This window comes from Girardinichthys multiradiatus, chromosome Y, assembly GCF_021462225.1.
Source record: "Girardinichthys multiradiatus isolate DD_20200921_A chromosome Y, DD_fGirMul_XY1, whole genome shotgun sequence".
Classification (NCBI taxonomy): Eukaryota; Metazoa; Chordata; class Actinopteri; order Cyprinodontiformes; family Goodeidae; genus Girardinichthys; species Girardinichthys multiradiatus.
The window spans coordinates 17,008,559-17,032,352 of record NC_061818.1 but is presented as its reverse complement, the minus strand read 5'-3'; the positions used below and the strand labels follow the sequence as shown (position 1 = coordinate 17,032,352).

Below are 23,794 nucleotides of genomic sequence, written 5' to 3'. Positions count from 1 at the left end.
GTTTCCAACAGCTAAACTGTTTTCTAAGGAAACCCATCCAGTTGCATCATGTCATTGACTTTGCTCATCCCTCATTCTGACCAAGCATTTGTGCAAGTCAGTTATTTGGCCTCACTGACATGAAATATGCTTTGAGAAGCTTTAAATCTAACAAAATCCTACCATTTGTCAAGCATGGTGCTGGTAGTACCATACTGAGGGTCTGTTTTGGTAGCAGCAGTAGTAGTGGTGCATTGAAGTGTCACTCTGACCTGAAGCACTTCACATTTTCTGTCCTCTGCCCATGTTTCATAAAGGAGGATTATTGCTGGAACATCACCTTTTACCCCATTTGCTGTGCCAATGATCATCAGCTTCTGTGTAAATAACCTCCCAATGCATCCGTGGCAATGTTTTGAAGCTAAATCAAATAGCATTCACATAAACCGTTGTGACATTTTGGAAACAGGAGTTGTATGATAGTGAAAGTCCACTTTGGTCTTGGCCCCCTGGTCTAGCTGTTAGTGTTAATTAATTTTGATTTATACTAACTGAATACAGCAAGAGTTTTATTAACAGCAGGTAAGATTTTAACTGCGTAGAGGCTTTTAACAAAACCTTTCTTCAAAAACTCAGAACTATCCCTTTAAATACACCCAACTTTAGAGTTGTAATAAAGAAAAACACCTACTGTCACATCACGGAAACTTTGTTTTTTAGTTTACAGTTAATTGCTGCCAGCTTTCACTCCCTCCATTCATCCATCAACCCCGCCCCTCCCTGCATTCCTTTCAGCCCCCTGCCCCGTGGCACCCTCCATTTGTCTAGTGATGTCATCCCTGTGTTCTCCCTAATCCTCAGAGGTGCTCATCTTTCTGCCTCGGCTTAATCCGCCCACGGACCCCAGCCCTGACCACACACACACACACATACATCTTCACATATGTGCAAGACTCACAGTTATTCTTGTATTGTATGCTCAGACCCACAGTAATTCCACTGCATGCATGCACACATTGTTATTCAGTCAGTTATATATATACACACTCATAATGCCGGTCCACCCCTTGGTATAAAATCTGTCAGTCTTTGTGCTTTGGATGTACTGTGTGTCCCTGTCCATCTGTGTGTCTCCTGTGTGTGCTGCTATCACCCTTTCATACAGGTATGTCCATCTTATCATATCTCATCACTTTTGTGATGAAATACAGCTAAATTGAAGGTGACTGATATGGTTTCTATTCACTTTACTAAAGCATTGCCATCGCTGCACCCTGTTGTATTTTTATTCAGTGAGTTTTAGTTCTTAGTACACTGTTTCTCTACGCTATAAAACTATATATTTTGTTTGAAAATCTGAGGCTATTCAGCTGTCATTTTGTTTGACTCCATTAAACCTAAGAATGTGTGCTGATGAATAATTTCTAAAAAACGTTTTTGCCACAAGACAAAAACATAAAACCTAATGCAACAATAGGCATTGCAAAAAAGGAAGTGGTGGTAATGTATTTTAGCTTTTAAAGAAAGAAACTGCCTAGTCATGGGAAAACAACACATACAAACAAAACAACACACCAACAGAGGTAATATTAAACTCTGTATGTCCTGATCAGTATGTTTTTGCACCCAATACCTATCAAGAGTGAATTTGTGTTTCACATAAATCAATGTCATGTATGTGCAACGCACTAACAGAATAGGTTTAATTAGTATGCTGCAGTCTCTATCTATTTTTTGTTGACAAAAGAGGTTTCTTCCAGCTGAAACGGAGTTTCCAGAGTACGGACTTTGGTTCAACTCGAATTTGCAAACAATAGAATCAACAAGTATGGGAGCGAAGATGAATAATGTACCATATAAACAATATTTATATGTTTGCGAAAACACACTAAACCCGTTAAATAACTACCCATTTCCATTAACACTTGCAGAAGCTGAACATATGCAAATGAAAACATCGTACATACCAGAGTTTTTGCATGGTGTCACCATCTCGTTTTATGTATTAACTATAGTTTATGGATGCTGTTTTTGCGTTAAAAGAAACATTTTGCACAGCTCAGCAAGCTCCACTGTCTCGCTACAGTCATCATGAATGTAATGCCCTCTGTTGATGACTCATGTTCCCAAAACTGCTGGAAATGCCCCTCGGTACTCAGCAAAAAACCAAAGTTCGAAGGCACGAGAAGCAAAACAGTTCAAGAACAAAAGTTCCTTGGGTGGAAAAACAGTAAATGTGCTACTCCGACATCAGTTAACTAAACAGCTACAATGTTCTGGCAAACCTGTCACCTGAAATCTAGAAAGCATTATCATTTGTTTCTAAAGACTTATCTAACTCGACAACTCAGCTACAGTCTCCAAAAAACACACCTTTCTCCCACTGACAATGTTTTCATATAAAGCATTTTGCTTTAGCGCTAGGCTAATGTTAGCATGTTTACTCTGTTTTGATATGAGTCATTGATCATTTCCCCCAGAATTTCAGTGCAGTTCTATTGAGTTGGGTAAAGACACAATGAACAACAAATAATTATTTGGCTTTGTTAACTTCAAAGCACTTTGGTTTGAACATCAGGAAATGTATCACTAACTTGTCAGCATCTTTGTGCACAGCTCTCCTGGAGACAGCTTCAGATATTTATGAAAAGCTCTAGGTACTTGATGCAGACAGACCAGAATCTAAGGCACCCAATAGATTCTCTCTTTCACTGTGAATGTCATTGTGAAGGTTAAAAAGCATTTAGATTGGTATGGAACCCTCTGATTTAGTAGACTGAGTGTGTGCATGGTTGTTTGTCCTGTGTGTGTCTGTGTTGCCCTGCAATGGACTGATGACCTGTCCAGGGTGTACCCTGCTTTCCGCTCATAGACTGCTGGAGATAGGCACCAGTTTCCCCACAATCCACTATGAAAGAAGTGGTAGAAAATGACTTACTGACTGCATCTAACATTGTTATAATACATAATAAGGACAGTATGTGTTGGAAATAAAATGTTTTTGTGTATTTTACTAATCCAAAGTAGTCAGAGTCAAGGCATAATCCTTTTATTTCGATGCACACTGTGTAGAACTGTCTTTCCTTAGTTACAGCTGTAGGAGTCTATAAGATTTAACTGTTGCTCAAAATCTTTATTTAAAATATTGTTTGATTTAGTGAGATATGTAAACTGATATTTTTTTATGTATGGAGGAATAATTAATTGACTACTGTGCAGTGCCTTTAGTAATCAGATCGGTTTGTGGAACGTACAAGAATTTAGAATCCAGGAGCAGAATCCTCTGAAGAAAATTGGCACAGGTTAAAAGAAACATGAAAGTTAAAACCATTAAGATAAGCTTAAAATGTCTGGTAAAGTGTTTGAAAAGAGAATAATAAGAACACAGACCACAACCATAATAAAGACAAACATCCCCAAGAAACCTTATTACAGGTCCTTCTCAAAATATTAGCATATTGTGATAAAGTTCATTATTTTCCATAATGTCATGATGAAAATTTAACATTAATATATTTTAGATTCATTGCACACTAACTGAAATATTTCAAGTCTTTTATTGTCTTAATACGGATGATTTTGGCATACAGCTCATGAAAACCCAAAAGTCCTATCTCACAAAATTAGCATATAATTAAAAGGGTCTCTAAACGAGCTATGAACCTAATCATCTGAATCAACAAGTTAACTCTAAACACCTGCAAAAGATTCCTGAGGCCTTTAAAACTCCCAGCCTGGTTCATCACTCAAAACCCCAATCATGGGTAAGACTGCCGACCTGACTGCTGTCCAGAAGGCCACTATTGACACCCTCAAGCAAGAGGGTAAGACACAGAAAGACATTTCTGAACGAATAGGCTGTTCCCAGAGTGCTGTATCAAGGCACCTCAGTGAGAAGTCTGTGGGAAGGAAAAAGTGTGGCAGAAAACGCTGCACAACGAGAAGAGGTGACCGGACCCTGAGGAAGATTGTGGAGAAGGGCCGATTCCAGACCTTGGGGGACCTGCGGAAGCAGTGGACTGAGTCTGGAGTAGAAACATCCAGAGCCACCGTGCACAGGCGTGTGCAGGAAATGGGCTACAGGTGCCGCATTCCCCAGGTCAAGCCACTATTGAACCAGAAACAGCGGGAGAAGCGCCTGACCTGGGCTACAGAGAAGCAGCACTGGACTGTTGCTCAGTGGTCCAAAGTACTTTTTTCGGATGAAAGCAAATTTTGCATGTCATTCGGAAATCAAGGTGCCAGAGTCTGGAGGAAGACTGGGGAGAAGGAAATGCCAGAAGTCCAGTGTCAAGTACCCACAGTCAGTGATGGTCTGGGGTGCCGTGTCAGCTGCTGGTGTTGGTCCACTGTGTTTTATCAAGGGCAGGGTCAATGCAGCTAGCTATCAGGAGATTTTGGAGCACTTCATGCTTCCATCTGCTGAAAAGCTTTATGGAGATGAAGATTTCATTTTTCAGCACGACCTGGCACCTGCTCACAGTGCCAAAACCACTGGTAAATGGTTGACTGACCATGGTATCACTGTGCTCAATTGGCCTGCCAACTCTCCTGACCTGAACCCCATAGAGAATCTGTGGAATATTGTGAAGAGAACGTTGAGAGACTCAAGACCCAACACTCTGGATGAGCTAAAGGCCGCTATCGAAGCATCCTGGGCCTCCTTAAGACCTCAGCAGTGCCACAGGCTGATTGCCTCCATGCCGCATTGAAGCAGTCATTTCTGCAAAAGGATTCCCGACCAAGTATTGAGTGCATAACTGTACATGATTATTTGAAGGTTGACGTTTTTTGTATTAAAAACACTTTTCTTTTATTGGTCGGATAAAATATGCTAATTTTGTGAGATAGGAATTTTGGGTTTTCATGAGCTGTATGCCAAAATCATCCGTATTAAGACAATAAAAGACCTGAAATATTTCAGTTAGTGTGCAATGAATCTAAAATATATGAATGTTAAATTTTCATCATGACATTATGGAAAATAATGAACTTTATCACAATATGCAAATTTTTTGAGAAGGACCTGTATTGACTTGGTACAAATTTCTGTCAGTGCAAAAGGTCACAAATAATCAGTGCTTTAGTACAGGTTGGGCAATTTATATTTCTATTCCTCATGAAAAGTTTGGAAATTCATAATTTTATTCTTTCATCCCCCAAGGACAATCTTTATGACGCATAACTAAATCCAGAAGAATCAGATAATTAAAAAAGTGAGCAAATAAATTCTACAGGTGATGATCTGCATCAGTGGTGGAAAAAAAGAACGAGCAGCAAATTTTCTCCTTGTTCACACTCATTCACTCTCAGACTGGCCACGTATTAATTAATCACATTCTAAATTTAAAAACATTTAAACTTCGATGGGCATCCCCTCCAACAGTGTTGTGTTTCTTTCCTCCAGCTGGCACACAGCTCCTCCTCTCAGTGACAGCTGAACATTAGCTGACATCCCCACTAGGGAACTGGCTGCAGTCCACAGCTTTAAACTAACTAAAAACTTTTGTTTTTATTACTTTAAAATATAATGCTTATTATCAAATTTCCCCACAGTTTTTTTTTCCCTTTTCTAGAGCCTGATGGTGGTTTCTCTTTTAACAGCCAGCTAGGGCTATAGTGGTGCCTGCTGTTGGACATTTATACCCACACAAACCTTTGTCCTTGACCACTAAGGCAGCCTGTCTCCCACTGGAACATGACGCTATCCCCAAATCCCCTGTTTTTTTCATCCCTTATCCCTTACCCAGTTTGGCTCCAAATAGGCAGCTTCCAATTGTTTCAACAGAGGTGTTGAAATGTGCACCTCTCATTCATCTTTCCAGCCTTTTTTTCACAATCTCCCTCCTCCCACTCTTGACGCCTTTATTCATAGATTCAAGAGAGTCTAGCTAAAGTATTTGTTCTCTGTCCCTTATAAAGAAAGGCTTTGCCAGTATCATGCTGCCATCACATTTAAGACTGGGGATTATGTTTTCTGTGTGATTTGCAGTGTTCATTTTCCTACCACACAGTAGGCTGCATGAAGGCTAAAAATGGTCGGTCTCATGTGGCCATACTACATTCTTCCAAATGTTTGTTGTGTTCCCAACATGGCTGAAGGCAATTTGTAAACTATACTTTTCATGGCTTTCTTCTTTCAGCTTTTCCATAAAGGCAAGAATTGGTAATTGTACAATTAACAGTTGTCCTGTCAACAAGACCTCCCACCTCCCTTCAGAGTCTCTGGGCCTTTTGGCTGCTTCTCTGATTAATGCTCGGTATGCCCATCCAATTAGGTTGGACAGCCATGTTCTGCCTTATTTATTCCATTTTTAGATGATGGATTGAACTGAGATGATCAAAGCTTTGGATATTGTTTTATACCCTAATCCCTCTTTAAACCTCTCCACAACTTTATCACTGATCTCCCTGATCAGTTTTCTTTTAATGGCATTCATTTCTATGAATGTTTCTTCAGGTCCCACAATATAATTTCAATCAATTTGAGGTCTGAACTTTGACTGGGTCATTGGAACACCTTAATTCTTTTATTTTGATCATTTTGTTGTAGATTTACAGCTGTGTGTTAATTCATTGTCCTATTAAATATAATATTATTTTATGGTCCACATTTAACACTGGAATTCTTAGGCATACAGTTCATGGTTGAATCAATGACTGTGAGGTGCCCAGGACCAGTGGATGCAAAACAATCCCAAATCATCGCTCTCCCACCACCATGCTTGATAGTTTGTATGAGGTGTTTGTGTTGAAATGCAGTTTGGTTTTCCTCAAATGTGACGCTGTGCACTATAACTAAACAAGGCTACTTTAGTGTCGTGTAAAAAGGAAGAATATCTTGTTCCTTGTGGGTGATTCACATGAAACTTTGAAAACTTGTTTCGAGCTCCCGTATTATTTTTTGAGAAAAGAGGTTTTCTGCGGGGAACCATTGCAAACAAGCCATTTCACATACATAGTTGCTTTCCCCCCCTGTGGCTTTGGTTTTGTTTAAGAAATTAGAAGCTATTGTGTTTCCATATGTTGGGTTCAAAGTTTTCTAAAAACTGATGAACACATTTTTTTAGCCACCACAAGGTAGTGTACATTAAAAACAAACAGGTCTAATTTATATCCAGTTTCATTCATTCAAACCAGTTCAATCACAATGCTGTCAGTTTTTATTGTTAATCCAATGCACTTTCAGTTTATTCCAGGTACAATACAATTGCATCCACTTGACCCTTCGATGGCAGTTAGTGGTAGGAATATTTAAGGAATCCAGCAGAACATCTCAAATATTCGCTTGGATACATCATTAAGAACAAGCATGAGGCGACAATAAAGAAGAACAACCACTTACTGACAGAGGGACACTTTCAGCAGAACCAGGCTCAGAATGGGTGGCCATCTGTCCCAAGCAGCTAGGAGTTTAGAGGACAGAAAAGTACTTTCTATGGAGGTTTTGGCCCAAGACAAAAACAACTGTAAAGGTCCTTAAATTGGTCCTAAAGACCAAAGTTACACCATAATTTTCTAGATAGTTTGTTACCAAGGAGTTCTGCTTCGAAGACAATGATTTCAGTTTTGCCTGAATTTTGAAGCAAATAAGTTTGGCTCTTAAATCTGTAAAACATACTTGTTTGTCATCAGCATAACCAATGAGTTACAACAAACAAATTTCAACTTTGTGGAAGCTGCAGCTGATTATTTTACAGACCTCCATTCCTTTGTACTCTCAAAAACTGATAACAGATCAGTAGCAGCACATGGGGTATTTGAGACTAACTGATGTGCTGCTGAAAGCAGTGTTATGCCAGGCTATTTAATCACGTATCACAGTTGGCACAGCAGCCAACGGTGGAAAGCCAGAGCAGAGCTGTCAGTAAAGCTTAATCTGACCTTTGGTTTTGGCTGCTTTAAGTTCTGCCTGAACACAACAACCAAATGAGTAGAGAGTGGACATGGCAACCTCAGCTTAAATGAATAGTCATTATTTAATTCATTCATTTTTAATTTTTATGGAAGAAATCCATAAAAATCATAGTTTTTGACATTTTGAGTCATCTAATTACAAGGTAAAAATATCTTTGGGTTTATTGTAGCGTAAAAATAACCTCTGACTTCTATTGCCAAACTCATTATAGATACTCTCAGTTTGTTAGCTGCTTGTCAGTGAATCAGTAATCATGTCCAGCTTTGAATCAGGTATTAATTCAAGTATCAGTTTAACTGAACTCTAATAGAAAATCTTATAATTTTGTTTTTTTTTAGTACAGATTCTTTTAGCAGAACGTTTTCCCCACAACTTGTCTAAAAACACAGCGGGGCAATGAGAACCAGTCTAAAAGAAAAGCATCGGATACAGAGAGCCAGCGCTGAGCTGAAGGTCTGAGAGGATGAACCAGGGTGGGTCGGGCGGGGCAGGGAAGTGACAGAAACACCATCATTTATGTTCTCTGTGTTTGACCCCTCTGTTAGATTCTCACCTGTTGACACCTCATCAATCTCCCAAGTCCTCCTGTCAGTAAGGTATCAGCTGCCCCACCTTGGGGGAATGTCTGTCTGTGTGAGGTTCTATGTCAGGACAGTGGCAGCCAAATCCGTCTCTGTGTGTGTCCCGCTTCAAAGTGATTAATCACAGGATAATGTAAAATATAGTGAGGATGACTCACTCCAGTTCCTAAGCTGACAGTAGACAGTATTATGTTACTACTGTCCTTTCATACAATACATGGCAGTGTGCAGTTAGATACATTATAATGAGGTTGCTCTTTCTATTGCTTCTTAATTTTGAAGGACATTGCATTCTAGGCATAATACTCTTTAAACATTTTGACATTTTTGTCAAATTACAACCACAAATTTCCGTATATTTCAATAGAAGGCGGTGCATAATTGTGAAGTGAAAGACAAGTGATACAGGGAGTCAAAAGATTTTCCAAAGGTGTCCTGGTCCGATGAGGTCATAACTGAATTCTTTGGCCTATGTGCAAAATGTGTGACAGAAAACTAAAACTTCACATTGCTCCAGTGACATCTTCCCCATAGTGAAACATGGTGCTGGCAGCATCATGCTGTGAGGATGGTTTGCTTCAGATGGGACAAGGAATCTGGTTGGATTTAATGCAAAATGCAGGGCAAACCCAGGCAGAAACTTGTTAGAGTAAAGAATTAGACTGATTTGTTGGTATATAAGAAAGGAAAACTGAACAGATGAGAAGAATGTTATCTGCTATGATGCTAAAAGTTGCAGTGAAAATGGAAAGAAAAACCTCCATCAGCTGCCATCAGTGATCTTGAACAGAACTGTTTCTATGCTGTAAGATTACATGAACCAGATTGAAGTTGTTCACAAAGCTTTTTACTGTTTAAGGGTTATCTTATCAGTTAGCAAGATATGGTGTTTTAACAAAGTCTGCATATGCACGTAAATTCAAAGAAAAAACTTTTTAGTCTGAATTTAGTCCCATGACTAATGACTCAGGAGCAACAAAGGTCACCTATTCACTGTATTTCACAATTTGTGGGAACATCGTGAATGGTATCGGGCCCCGGTGGTAGGAGTTCGTCGACATTTGACCTGAATTGCCTGCCTCTGGTGGTCAGAGGGCTTGGTGGCTGGAGGGCTGTGTATGGCAACCTCACCTCTGTCAGTGTGCCCCACTGGCTTATCCCTGTCAGTATATGAATGTGTGAATGACTGATTGTAGTGTAAAGTGCCTTGGGGTCTCAGGGGACTTTATAAAGCGCTACACAAGTTCAGCCCATTTACCATTAGTATCTAATGTATGTGCATCCATAAATCAGATGTTCTATAAGTATTGAAACAAATTGGCAACGTAACAAATTGTAACAGAAAAAAACAAAAGCATCTCTTGTACCCTGAACGATGTAAAAAAGTTTGAGCACCCAGAGAATGTGATCTGTAAATGCTGAGGCCAGCTGCGGGTTTGGAAATGACGTGATCTACAAAGAACTGCTACATATAGAAATGCTACTCCAGGGCAGAAGAGATCACATAACGAGAGGAGCCAATGCATTAAACAGAGTTTTTATGATTGTGCAACAGGGGGCCAATGCTGTAACTAGTGTGTGTGTGTGTTGGCATCCCCACACAACATGCCCTCATGCAGCAAGCTGTAAATCATATAGTGCCTTGCCAAAGTCACATTAACTTTTTCAAATTTTTGTCACGTTATGACCTCAAACCTTTCGGATATAATAGTGCGCAATTGTGAGGATGTAAAATTATAGTAGTTTTTAAAAGGCGGGATACATTTGCATTTTCTTTGGCGCTGGTCAGATAGAAGTAGAACTGAACTTCTTTGACTACAGTACATGTAAAACTCTGTATGCTGCATCAAATTTCTTTCACTTTTTACAATTTTGCAATACTTTGTGTTAAAAAATCCCTATAAAATACAGTGAAGTCTGTAGTTGTAATGTGACAAATGTTATTCAGCTCAAGGGACGTGAATACTTTTGCAAGGGACTGTATGCCTTGCAACATGGCGAGCAGTTGCATGAGGCAACCACCTGGCAATATGCATCCCTGAAATATGACCCCTATCAAACACTATAACTGCTGGCACTGTCTGATGTATGTCTGAGGTATTCTCTGGGTCTGGGGCCTTTACTCACTGTATATATTCTAGTTGCAATAACCCATTTTAAACTAAATCATTCCTTTACCTGCACTGTGGGGCAGCTGGTGGCACGGTTTCCTTGCAGCAGGAAGTCTCTGGGTTTGAATTCCAGCCTGGGGTCTTTCAGCATGGATTTTGCTTGTTCTTGTGCACGCGCGGGTTCTCTCTCGGTACTCTGGCTTTCTCCCACAGTGCAAAAACACAACATACCTACTGCCCTTAGGTATGAGTTTGTGCACGTTTGCTTGTTTGTGCTGTGTGTCTCTGTGATGCCCTATGCTGGACTGTTAATGAAGTCTAAGGCTGTAATGTTCACACACAATAGATTGTAGAAAGGAATCAAAGTTTCATATGCTTTATATGCGCTTTATAAGCTAAAAATGAAATGCCAATCAATGAGCTGGAAAAATCATTGTCATTTGTCTCTTTTTATTCCAGCCATGTCAGATGCTGAGGAGGAATATGGGTGAGTGGAAGGACTTTATCTATCTTCTTTCCAGTAAACTTATGAAGTGTAGTCACTCAATATGTTTCCCCCTCTTTTTTTAATACATCTCTGCAGGGAGCAGGCAGAAGGTAAGTTCCAGGTTACATGTATGTCTCTTGTTCTTTTACACCACAGATAAAACTGTTAACTTTGTGCTTTGTATCTGACTAGAAGTTGAGGAGGAGCAGGAGGCTGAGCCCGAAGAGGATGAAGAGGAGGCTGAACAGGCTGAGGATGATGGAGGAGGTATGTTTAATAAAAGAAAGGTTTACACTCCGTATCCTCTTTTTCTTTCTACTGAGTTAGTGTAATGCATTAACTTATCAACATATTTCTCCGGCTTTCTCATTGGGTGTTTCTGTGTTGATTCTGGCCAAAAGAACAGCAGGAGTACCAAGGTAAGATGAATTTCACCTTTCAACACAAACTTACTACAGCAGGAATCTCTTAAATGTTTTTTCCTCCAAAGCCTCAGGAAATATTTTCAGTGCCAGTTTAAAGGATAAAAAGAGAGTTTGGATCTTGTGAAGCAACATTATGGAAATAAAGTGTGACTTAGGGCTTTTAGATAGCAATGAGTAAGGAGAGAATCTGCCTAAATGTTCCAAAATGTTGAATAATTTAAGCCTGGTGCTTCTGATGAATAAATATTCAGTTGGTCATATAAACTGTGCAACTGCCTCTCCCTTATTTATTTTTGCTTTGTTTTTCTTGATATTTTTATCTCACATTATTTCACACTAATTTTATCTATTTTTATCTGTTATCTGTAACCAATTCGTACAATTCTACTTTTCTTTATTCTTATTCTCTTCTCACTTTACCCTTATGCTCACATTTTACCTATGTCAATGATTGTTGTGCCATTTCATTTGTTGCTTTGCTAACATCCTCGCATCCTTCACTGTGCTTTTCTTTGGCTGGGCCATCAGATCAAGATGCCCAGGAAGAATTTGAGAGCAAAATAAATGTGCAAGACAATTTTCCTAGACTTCCTAAAATAATTATCTAAAATATATAATCAAATCCAGCAGGACTCACTTCTTAACTTCCACCCTTTAAGTTTCGTTTGATTAAATGTACAAAAAATACTGCAGATTTTTCAGAAATGTACAGATAGGCAAAATCAGCATAAATGTTGCTTCAATGAGTTTTTGGACTGTTTTTTTTTTTCAGGGAGGACTGAGCTTTAATGAGTTTCAGTATAATGTGGATCTTGACCCAGGCTTAAATATATGCATAAATCCACCCCAATAGTTGGATAAATGCTCCTTAGCAAGTTGCAGAGGAAGCACATACTTTGTGTAACCATCAACAACATTCCAGTTTAATTCTGGCTTTATGTTTGACCTTACTTCCTAAAATATTTAAGCTCATGGAATTTGCTAGGTTTCTGAATACAGAAACAGCATAGCCATTATATATTAAGCTGGGTTGAGGTTGAAGAGGAGAATCCGACTGACAGTTTAACCTCAGCTTCAGAAGAAGCAGTGTGGTTTTTGTCTCGGCTGTGGAACACTGGACCAGCTCTACACGCTTTACAGGGTGCTCGAGGGTTCATGGGAGTTTGCCCAACTGGTCCACATGTGTTTTGTGGTCCTGGAGAAAGGGTTTCGCCATGTCCATCGTGGTGCCCTCAAGGGGTCGCTCCAGGAGTCAGGGGCCCTTTATTAAGGGCCATCCAGTCTCTGTACAAGCAGAGCATTGTCCACATTGCTGGCACTAAGTTGACTCCAGCAGGGCTGCGCTCTTGTCACCAGTCCTGTTCATAACTTTTATGGACTAGGCACAGACAGGGGCCAGAGGGGGGCTGGTTTGGGGACCAGTGAATTTTGTCTCTTCTTTTTGCAGAGGACGTGGCCCCTCTCGCCAAGACCTACAACGTGCACTGGGGCGGTTCGCAGCCGAGTGTGAAGCGGCTGGGATGAAGATCAGCTCCTCCAAGTCTGAGGCCATGGTTCTCGACCGTAAAAGGGTGGCTTGTCCTCTTCAGGTTGGAGAAGAGCTCATGCCTCAAGTGGAGGAGTTCAAGAATCTCGCGGTCTTGTTCACGAATGAGGGAAGAATGGAGCAGGAGATCGACAGACGGAACGGTGCGGCCGCCGGAGTAAAGGGACAATGTGCCAGTCTGTTGTGGTGAAGAGAGGGCTGAGCCAAGCAAAGCATTCGATTTACCCATCAGTATACATTCCTACACTCGCTTATGGGCATGAACCAAAATAAAAAGATTGGATACAGGCGGCTAATATAAACATCCTCCATAGGGTGGTCGGGCTCTCACTTAGAGATAGGGTGAGCAGCTTGCATGCGAGCCCCTGCTCCTCCACATCGAGAGAAGTCAGTTGTGGTGGCTCAGGCATCTGTGTCAAATGCCTCCTGGATGCCTCCCCCAGGAGTGTTCCAGGCACGTCCCACCAGAAGGAGGGACTATGTCTCTGCTTCCCCCGTAGGAGCTGAAAGAGGTGTCTGGAGAAAGGGAAGTCTTGGCATCTCTACTAAGTCTGCTGCCCCCGCAACCCCGTTTACTAGTATGAGTACAAAATCTTTGGGGATTTGAATGTTTGGGGATTTGTAATGACCCTCATGAAGGCCACAAGCTCAAACTAGTTGGTCAGTCAATAAAGTTGATTCCTCGTTACTACAGGTGGCACTGGAGTCTTCAACTCACCATAGAAAATAATAACAGTTTTTTTCTTTTGTTGCACATCTTACATTGACGTGTGTCACCATTAAGAAACACTGAAATTCATATGCTCGAATACCAGTATCAGCTTTTCTATTCATTTTTCATTACAAAGTTACATACTTTTCCAAATTAAAATTTTCTTGGGATTTTTTCCTGCATTTTATTTTAACTCTGGTGGTTTGAGTACAAAGTATAAACCTTGAAAATGAATGAACAGTAGTCAGGATTTTATTATTCTTAGCTTCCACATATAATGACACAACACAATGCTAAAATTTATGTTCAGTTTTCAGACACTGATACAGGAATATTTCACTGCCTCTTTGGCATCTGGACTAATTTGACTGTGTTGGAACACTGTAGTGTCACTGTCCACAGAGAAGTGACTTTTACATCAACATGGATTTAAAGGTTGTCAACAAAGAAAAAAGCTCCCTCAGAGCACTCCACTGATTTCAGTGAGCTCTCCCATTTCTAAAAATGAACAGTGGTAAAATAAACTAGAATCTAACTGATGGCTACAAAGGTTATGTTGTTTCTCTGCAACTTGCCAAAAGACATTTAAACAACTGTTAGTGGAAAAAGTACTGTATGGATATATTTTAAACTGTATTAGTAATTTTGACCCTTAGATCCACAATGATAAAACTTGTGCATGTCTTGTTTTTAAAGTTTAGATTTGTTGTATCATCAGATGATCCAGAAAAAAGAATGGTTCAAATTCATTTCTACAAATCCAAAATCTTTGTGACATTCATAATAAGTGTGCATTAACCTGAATCTGGTGCAATAAATCATTTCCTAAATACCCCCTGCTCAGACAATATATAATAATTTAAGATCATATCTGATCAAAATCTTTTTCTGATTGGTGGGTCTTAAGATTTAATGTAAAAAGTATGTTTTAGGATTTTTGTTTGAATGTAACTTGACAAAATGACATTTTGTGTCTTGTTAGCCCCTCAACTGTTCTTCATTTCAAAATGTGAATAATCATTTTCAATATCTTGAATCATTTTATACACCCATGGAATTAACTCTCAATTTTGTTCATTTTTGCATTTTCTCTACAGAAGAAGAGCGTCCCAAGCCTAAGTATGTCTCAGAGTGTTCATATCTGTCTTTCTGTGGTTTTCTTAACTTTCTTTGGCTAAACTTAGGTTTTTCCTTTCAAAGGCCACTTGTGCCCCAACTTGCTCCTCCAAAGATTCCAGAGGGTGAAAGAGTGGACTTTGATGTAAGTTAAGTAAACAAAGATTGAAACAGAGATAAAAGAGTCATTATGTTCACAGCTTCGGACGTTACAGTTTATGAGAAGGTATAGATTCATATCTCGCTTTGTGGCTATTCTGGTCCACCATCTGGCGTCTATGGTGGGTAGAGGTACACCACCAACAATGTTTCTCTTCGGTGGTAAGGCCGCGGGGGTGGATGAGATTCGCCCAGAGTACCTTAAGGCTCTGGATGTTGTAGGGTTGTGTTGGTTAACACGACTGCAGCATCGCGTTGACATCGGGGGCAGTTTCACTGGATTGGCAAACCGGGGTGGTGGTCCCCCTATTCAGAAAGGAGGCCGGTAGAGTGTGTTCCAACTACAGGGGAGTCATTAAGCCTCCCTGGTAAGGTCTATTCAGGGGTTCTGGAGAGGAGGGTCCATCGGATAGCCGAACCTCAGATTCAGGAAGAGCAGTGTGGTTTTCGCCCTGGCCGTGGAACACTGGACCAGCTCTACACCCTCAGTAGGGTCCTGGAAGGTACATGGGAGCTCGCCCAACCAGTCTACATGTGCTTTGTGTACTTGGAGAAGGCGTTCGACCGTGTCCCTCAGGGAATCTTGTGGCGGGTACTCCGGGAGTATGGGGTACCATGCCCTTTGATACAGGCTGTTAGGTCCCTGTACGACCGGTGTCAGAGCTTGGTCTGCATTGCTGGCAGTAAGTCGGACTCATTTCTGGTGACGGTTGGACTCTGTCAAGGTTACCCTTTGTCACCGATTCTGTTCATAACTTTTATAGACAGAATTTCTAGGCGCAGCCAAGGTGTTGAGGGGATCCATTTTGGTGGCCGTAGGATTGCGTCTCTGCTTTTTGCTGATGATGTGGTCCTATTGCCTTCATCAGCTCGTGATCTACAGCTCTCACTGGAGTGGTTTGCAGCCGAGTGTGAAGCGGCCAGGAAGAGAATCAGTGCCTCCAAGTCCGAGGCCATGGTCTTGAGCCGGAAAAGGGTAGAGTGCCTTCTCCGGGTCGGGGGGGGAGGTCCTGCCTCAAGTGGAGGACTTCAAGTGTCTTCGGGCCTTGTTCACGAATGAGGGAAAAATGATAGACGGATTGGTGCTGCATCAGCAGTGATGCGGGCGCTGCACCGGTCTGTCGTGGTAAAGAGAGAGCTGAGTCAAAAAGAGAAGCTCTCAATTTACCGGTCGATCTACATTCCTACTCTCATCTATGGTCATGAGCTTTGGGTCATGACCGAAAGAACGAGATCACGGATACAAGCAGCCTAAATGAGTTTCCTCCGCAGGGTGTCTGGGCTCTCCCTTAGAGATAGGGTGAGAAGCTCGGTCATCCGGGAGGGACTCAGAGTAGAGCCGCTGCTTCTCCATGTCGAGAGGAGCCAGTTGAGGTGGCTCTGGCATCTGGTTAGGATGCCTCCTGGATGCCTCCCTGCTGAGGTTTTCCGGGTACGTCCCACTGGGAGGAGGCCCAGAGGAAGACCCAGGACACGCTGGAGGGACTATGTTTCTCGGCTGGCCTGGGAATGTCTTGGGATTCCCCCAGACGAGCTGGCCCAAGTGGCTGGGAAGCGGGAAGTCTGGGTCTCTCTGCTTTGGCTGCTGCCCCCGTGACCCGACCCCGGATAAGCGGAAGACGATGGATGGATGGATAACTTTGTACAGTCAGGTGCTGCCTTTGACATTTTTGAGTATTTTCACACAGGATTATGGGAGCATTACAGTCTTTAACGTCGTGATAAAAATAAATTATTGAAGCAAGTAAACAAAGCTTGGTTATTTTGTGAGTTCAGTGCAAAGTGAAGCTTTTTTAACATGGAAAGGACACGTTCACTCACCTGCCACTTTATTAGGTGCACCTGTCCAACTGCTCGATAACGCAAATGTCTTATCAGCCAATCACATGGCAGAAACCCAATGTTTTTAAGCATGTAGGCATGGTCAAGACGATCTGCTGCAGTTCAAACCGAGCATCAGAATGCAGAAGAAAGGTGATTTAAGTGACTTTGAACGTGGCATGGTTGTTGGTGCCAGACGGGCTGGTCTGAGTATTTCAGAAACTGCGGATCTACTGTGATTTTCACACACTACCATCTCTAGGGTTTACAGAAAATGGTCCGAAAAAGAGAAAATATCCAGTGAGCGGCAGTTCTGTGGGCACAAAGCCTTGTTGGTGCCAGAGGTCAGAGGATAATGGCCAGACTGGTTCGAGCTGATACAAAGGCAACAGTAACTCAAATAACCACTCGTTACAACCAAGGCATGCAGAAGAGCATCTCTGAACGCACAACACGTCAAACCTTGAGGCGGATGGGCTTAAGCAGCAGAAGACCACACCAGGTGCCACTCCTGTCAGCTAAGAACAGGAAACTGAGGCTACAATTCACACAGGCTCACCAAAATTGGACAATAAAATTGGAAAAACATTGCCTGGTCTGATGAGTCTTGATTTCTGCTGCGACATTCAGATGGTAGGGTCAGAATTTGGCATCAACAACATGAAAGCATGGATCCATCCTGCCTTGTATCAACGGTTCAGGCTGGTGGTGGTGGTGTAATGGTGTGGGGGACATTTTCTTGGCACACTTTGGGCCCCTTAGTACCAATTGAGCAACGTGTCAACGCCACAGCCTACCTGACTGTTGTTGCTGACCATGTCCATCCCTTTATGACTACAGTGTACCCATCTTCTGATGGTTACTTCCAGCAGGATAACGCGCCATGTCATAAAGAACAATTCATCTCAGACTGGTTTCTTGAACATGACAATGTGTTCACTGGACTCAAATAGCCTCCACAGTCACCAGATCTCAATCCAATAGAGCACCTTTGGGATGTGGTGGAACGGGAGATTCACATCATGGATGTGCAGCCGACAAATCTGCAGCATCTGTGTGATGCTATCATGTCAATATGGACCAAACTCTGACGAATGTTTCCAGTATATTGTTGAATCTATGCCACGAAGGATTAAGGCAGCTCTGAAGGCAAAAAGGGGTCCAACCCGGTACTAGCAAGGTGTACCTAATAAAGTGGCCAATGAGTGTATGTAGGACACCTTATCACAGCTTGTCATCAAAGCACATGCTTTAGACTTGACCTACATGATGTGTTAAAGTGTAAATTTTGATTGTTTTTTTCCATGACATACAACAAACTGGGACTTGTTTGGTTCTGGCAGTAAATGAATGGCACCATCTCTGGGTTCAGGACAGACTGGGCCCCCTCCTCTATCTTTGAACCGTGACAACAGACCGGGTTAATTTGCCTCTTCACAAATTTGTACCCCTGCTTTGCTTTTCCGTTTGTCCTTACTTCAAATATGTACCCATAGGTAAACTGTATCAACCCATGTACTTAAACCATTGAGTATCAGTTTGTATTTCCTTGCAGTTACGTATTTTCAGGAATTGTGAACATAAGCTCACATAAGGAATGCTGAAATAATAAATGTAGCTTAATTTAGTTGTAGATTTTTTTCTAAATACATACAACTTCTGTATTTTGTTTCTGATCTCTTTTTAGTCCAGTAGACTAAAGAAATATGAATGATTAGGACCCCTGATCAAACCAAACTAATTATAACATAACTAAGCAACCTTGTACTGGTAGATGTTCTTTATTGGAGTCATATGTCAAAATTTATTTTCAGTAAACTCTCAGTAGACTGCAGTAAACTACTTTAAATCATTGGTTGTCAAGGTTGATAGGAAACATCACCCTGGCATCGATTAATTGATACATAGCCAGTACAAAAGGTCCTGTAGCAGAAAAGGTCTATGTTGTAACAACAAAAACCTCTAAAGGGCAAATTTACCAATGTCTCTAGACAAAATTACAGCATTATGTAGTTCATAATTTATTTCTGCTACAGAACCACATTGAAAATAATTAACTTGTCAATACTAGAAGGCCTTCAATTGCTTGAAACTAAAACTCAAGTCCAGTCCCATCATGTTTTCATTGTATACAAATTTGGAACTGGATGTAGTAACAACAGAAGGAAAACTGCTGGTTTAGTTTCAGTTGAACAATCTTATACAGGCCATTTTCTTGGTTAGATCTGGTCTTGGATCAGGTACAAACTGCACAGTGGAAGGTTTTCTGTCCACTTATTATAAGCAGTGGGTCCTGGTCTTTCTCTTTGTTATCAACCTTTCGATATCTGTTGACATGTTGAAAGATTGGTCTGCCTTTCATTACTTTGTCAGGACATCCATAGAAAGCGTATGGAAAAGGACTTATTGGAGCTGCACACCCTGATTGATGTTCACTTTGAGCAGAGGAAGAAGGATGAGGAGGAACTTATTGGTCTCAAAGAGCGCATTGTGAGATAACCTTAAGATTAATCTATGCTCTAAACCAAGAGAAATTGGTTTAGGACACAAATGACCCTGTAGGTATTCATTGCTAAATATTTTTCCACAGGAGAACCGTCGAGCAGAGAGGGCCGAGATCCAGAGGGTTAGAACGGAGAAGGAAAAGGACCGACAGCATAGGATTGCGGTAAAGACCTGCATGTCTTAATACAACTGCACTCTTGTTTAGAATATCTGTATACCTGTTTAGAACGACAAAAAACTCTATTTACCTGCCACTCACATTTTATATTTCATATTAGTGCCTTGCAAAAGTATTCATACAACTTTTTCACACTTTTTATTATAACAAAAAACTTCAATGTATTTAGGGGACCAAATACATTGACCAACACAAAGTGGTTTAGCTGCTATGTGGAAAGAAACTGATACATGGTTCTCTAAAATTTCTACCGATAAAAATCTTAAAATTGTGATGTGGCTATGGATACAGACTCTGATACCCCTATGTGTCACTTAATCTCTGTGTAAATTCAGAAAGACCTAAGAGCTTTGTTAGAGAACATTGGTGAAACAGAGCAGACAGGTCTGGGGAAAAGATGTGGAGAGGTTTATAGCAAAGTTAGGTTATACAAAAACATCTTAAGCTATAAACATTCCACAGAGATTTGTTCAATTCATCATCTGAAAATAGAAAATCTGTTGCCAGTGTTGATCCATTACACAAAACCATAATTACATACACTGGGCTTTGTGGTTCAAAACACCAATACATTTTCCAAGTAAGCATGTCATCACCACTTGGTCCCTTATAAATATGCTTTGCAGGAGGAGCGTCACAGAAAAGAAGAAGAGGAGGCCAAAAAGAAGGCAGATGATGACGCCAAGAAGAAGAAGGTGCTGTCTGGCATGGGAGCCAACTTTGGAGGCTTCCTGGCCAAGGTCAGTCACCTGTTGTTTATAGCTGAAGCTATGATGATGATAAGAGGATAATGCAGAGGGTGACTCTGTATTACTGAACTCTGTTGCAGGCTGAGTCGAGGAAGAGCAAGCGCCTAACAGGCAGGGAGGTCAAAAGGAAGACACTGGCTGATAGACGACAGGCTCTAGGCATCGAAAATATGAAGGAGGATGGTCTAAAGTGAGTGCCTACCAACTGTATTGTAATCAGCTAGTAATTTTGTCCAGTGACAGGTTTTTATTAGAGAGGTAAGGCTCCTCACCCAGGGCTCCATTTCATTAGGGAGTGGCACAAGCACCGGAAAAAATGGTAATGTCACTTGGCGTGCACTTGTAACCCAGTTTTGTATATATTCATATATAATCTCAATTCCTGTGAAGTTGGAACGTTGTGTAAAGTGTAGATAAAAACAGAATGCAATGATTTGCAAATACCATTCAACCTATATGCAGTTCAATCCACCACATGACAAAATATTTAATGTTCAAACTTATAAACTTTGTTTTCTGCAAATCTTCACTCATTTTGAATTTGATGCATGATTGCGTTAGTTCCAGGTGGTGGTTTGTAAGTAAATCCTCAACAAACCAAATAAATAACTACTCCTTTGACCAAAGACTCAGAAGTGCCAGTTCTGTCGTTTGACAGACTGTTCTTAAACTGTTGGACTATTTGCTGACGCAGCTGTTCACAAAGTGGTGAACCTTACCCCATCCTTCCTTGTGAACATCTGGGGCTTATTTTGTGATGTCTTTGATTTATTTATAAAAGAACTGCAACTTTTATAAACAGATGTTTTCTAGACCAGGTATTCTTAATGAGTAAGACGATACATGAAGAACAGCTTTCATTATTTCTCCCTTGTTTTGGTCCATAAATTCAGTCTTTCATCTGTCTTTGGAGGATTTTTTTAGGAAAGGAAAATAAAGCTCAGACATTTACAGTGCTGTAAATGGTAAACGGACTGAATTTATAGCACATTTCTAGTCATAAAGACTACTCACAGTGCTTTACACTAGAACCACATTCACACAGTCGCACTCACAAACACGCACAGATTCGCACAATGACACACATAAAACATATTTATAAAAATAACAACGTATAGTTTGGTTCTAAATTCTGTCTCTGCATTTCCCAGGAAACGGGCCCATGAGATGTGGAACTGGATCTACCAGCTGGAATCCGAGAAGTTCGACTACATTGAGCAAATGAAGCTCCAGAAATATGAGGTGGGCTTTACAACTTGTTCCTGCTTTAAACTTTTCTATGACATAAAAAGGTGGGTTCAGGAGCCTAAACAAGTATTGAGAAAAAGACATTTACTTACCCAACGGTGTTAAAGGTAAAGGACATCACTTGATGATTTTAAACCTTCAACATATTTATGCATAGCTGCTGCTTAATAAACATAGAATGTAAAAAGGTTTAGAAAGATCAAGTACCAACTGAAACTTCACCTATTTGTACATAGATAGCTGTCTGTGGCCCAAAGCTTATGACCAGTAGATGTAGACCCACACCGTTTTAGGCAGTGACATTTCCTAAAATACACCCAGATTATTATTTGTAGTAAATGTTTGCTTAATAAAATATTTTTAACTAATGACACTTATTTATAAATGGTTATGTGCATCTTTGCTATTCAATCTTTAGCGATAAAACATGTTTAAAAGCATAAGAATGCTAAGGGAGAGATTAACAATCTGTTGATAATGATCACTGCGGTAAGCATGTCCACCTTAAAGTACTCTTCAAAACTATTCTCATTAAACCTTTTCACGTATTGTCAAAGCCAAAGACTTTTTTGTATTTTGTTGGGATTTTAGGTGACAAACCAGCACAAAGTGGTGGATTGTGGGAAATCAATTAGAACATAATAGTGAAGCTAAAACAAATATCTGATTAGTGCGCTGTGTATTTGTGCTCAACTCCTATTACTTTTAAACCCCTAATTAAAATCGTATTCAACCAATTGCTTACAGAAAACCCATATTTAGTAAATAAAGTTCCTCTGTGTGTGATTTAACCTCAGTATAAATGTAGCAGTCTGTAAAGGACTCAGAGATTTGTTAGAGAACATTAGTGAAGAAACAGCATCATGAATACCAAGGGACATGGCAGACAGGTCAGTTTATTTATTTATTTTATATTATTATTGTATGGACCAGTCTGTCTAAAACGCCATGTAGGGGACACAGCAAACACGTAAGCTGGTCTAAGGTAATGGGAAGACAGATTCCACCTCCATGCTTCTACTATTTTATCCCTGATGTCCTTACACAGCTCCATAGTGGAGAGGTTGGAGTTTGTTTGACTGAGTGTGTGGACAGGTGTCAAGTTCAAAGAGGTAAAGTCAATACAGGTGATGAGTGGAGAACAGGAGGACTTCTTAAAGAAGAACTAACAGGCCTGTGAGAGCTGGTTCACTGGTTTTTAGGTGATCAAACATACATTAAAACATACAGCCAGATTAAAGCATACCCATGTGTTAGAATGGCCTAGTCAAATCCACACATACAAAAAAATAAAAACCATGTATAATCTTCCTTCCACTTCATACATATGTGTTATTTTATTTGTTGGCCCAAAAATTAAATACCAGTAGATACAATTAATCAAGTTTGTGGTTTTAACAAGACAAAATGTGTAAAGATTCAAGGGTCATGGATACTTTTGCAAGGCACTGTTTGCCGGTTGCATATGTCCCCACAATTGTACTAAATCAACTTTAATTAAACTCTAATAACAATCTGACATTATTATGAACAATTTTCTTTGCATCCCACAGATTATTGTGTTGCTGAACAGAATCCAACATGCTCAGAAATTGTGAGTAGATACAAAATGTTGCATTTTTCAGTTCTCCAGGTCTCGGCACTCTTCATTACTCATCTTTTTCTGTCCATTTTTTCTACCTCAGTAAAAAAAGCCATGGCAAGGGGAAGGTGGGCGGTCGCTGGAAGTAATGCCAGGAAAACAAAATACAAAGATGGAACCAATGTAACAGAGAAAATCGTAGCCAGAAGAGGGATGTTAACTGTCTAAAATAAAACTACATACACTAAGCTTGAATTGCGTCCTTGTGAGCTCCTTATGTTAAAGCTCTGGTTGTGGTTGCACTGTAGGAAAAAGACTGCAGCACATTATTATACACTGCTCAAAAAAAATTATAAAGGGAACACTCAAATAACACATCCTAGATCTGAATGAATGAAATATTATCATTGAATACTTTGTTCTGTAGAAAGTTGAATGTGCTGACAACAAAATCACACAAAAATCATCAATGGAAATCAAATTTATTAACCAATGGAGGCCTGGATTTGGAGTCACACACAAAATTAAAGTGGAAAAACACACTACAGGCTGATCCAACTTTGATGTAATGTCCTTAAAACAAGTTAAAATGAGGCTCACTATTGTGTGTGGCCTCCATGTGCCTGTATGACCTCCCTACAACCCCTGGGCATGCTCCTGATGAGACGGTGAATGGT

At 40.5% G+C, this 23,794-nt stretch overlaps 1 protein-coding gene across 7 annotated transcripts; it reads left to right on the top strand.

Moving 5' to 3' along the window:
- Positions 1–1,042: 1,042 nt before the first annotated feature.
- Positions 1,043–23,372, top strand: LOC124864069 (troponin T, slow skeletal muscle-like). Of its 7 annotated transcripts, none has more exons than XM_047358689.1 (16): positions 1,078–1,144; positions 8,241–8,350; positions 8,443–8,493; positions 11,049–11,076; positions 11,173–11,186; positions 11,269–11,343; positions 11,478–11,495; positions 14,857–14,878; positions 14,960–15,020; positions 19,229–19,345; positions 19,446–19,523; positions 20,165–20,278; positions 20,368–20,477; positions 21,439–21,529; positions 23,089–23,129; positions 23,221–23,372. In XM_047358689.1, exons 4-16 carry the CDS (start codon positions 11,051–11,053, stop codon positions 23,264–23,266), a joined length of 813 nt encoding a protein of 270 aa, XP_047214645.1. In that variant the 5' UTR covers positions 1,078–1,144; positions 8,241–8,350; positions 8,443–8,493; positions 11,049–11,050; the 3' UTR covers positions 23,267–23,372. The 7 variants fall into 7 exon arrangements, with proteins under 7 accessions (XP_047214647.1, XP_047214642.1, XP_047214648.1 ...); XM_047358690.1 differs by having other exon boundaries at positions 1,083–1,144; positions 8,236–8,350; positions 11,272–11,343; XM_047358688.1 differs by having other exon boundaries at positions 1,084–1,144; positions 8,236–8,350.
- The last annotated feature ends 422 nt before the right edge of the window (positions 23,373–23,794 follow it).

What these genes read in the sequence shown, in the direction of transcription:
- LOC124864069 (XM_047358686.1), top strand. Translation starts at nt 11,051, where the DNA reads ATGTCAGATGCTGAGGAGGAATATGG. An exon ending in TTGGTCTCAAAGAGCGCATT is followed by an intron (nt 19,346 to 19,445) that starts GTGAGATAACCT and finishes ATTTTTCCACAG; the next exon opens with GAGAACCGTCGAGCAGAGAG. An exon ending in ATCCAACATGCTCAGAAATT is followed by an intron (nt 23,130 to 23,220) that starts GTGAGTAGATAC and finishes TTTCTACCTCAG; the next exon opens with TAAAAAAAGCCATGGCAAGG.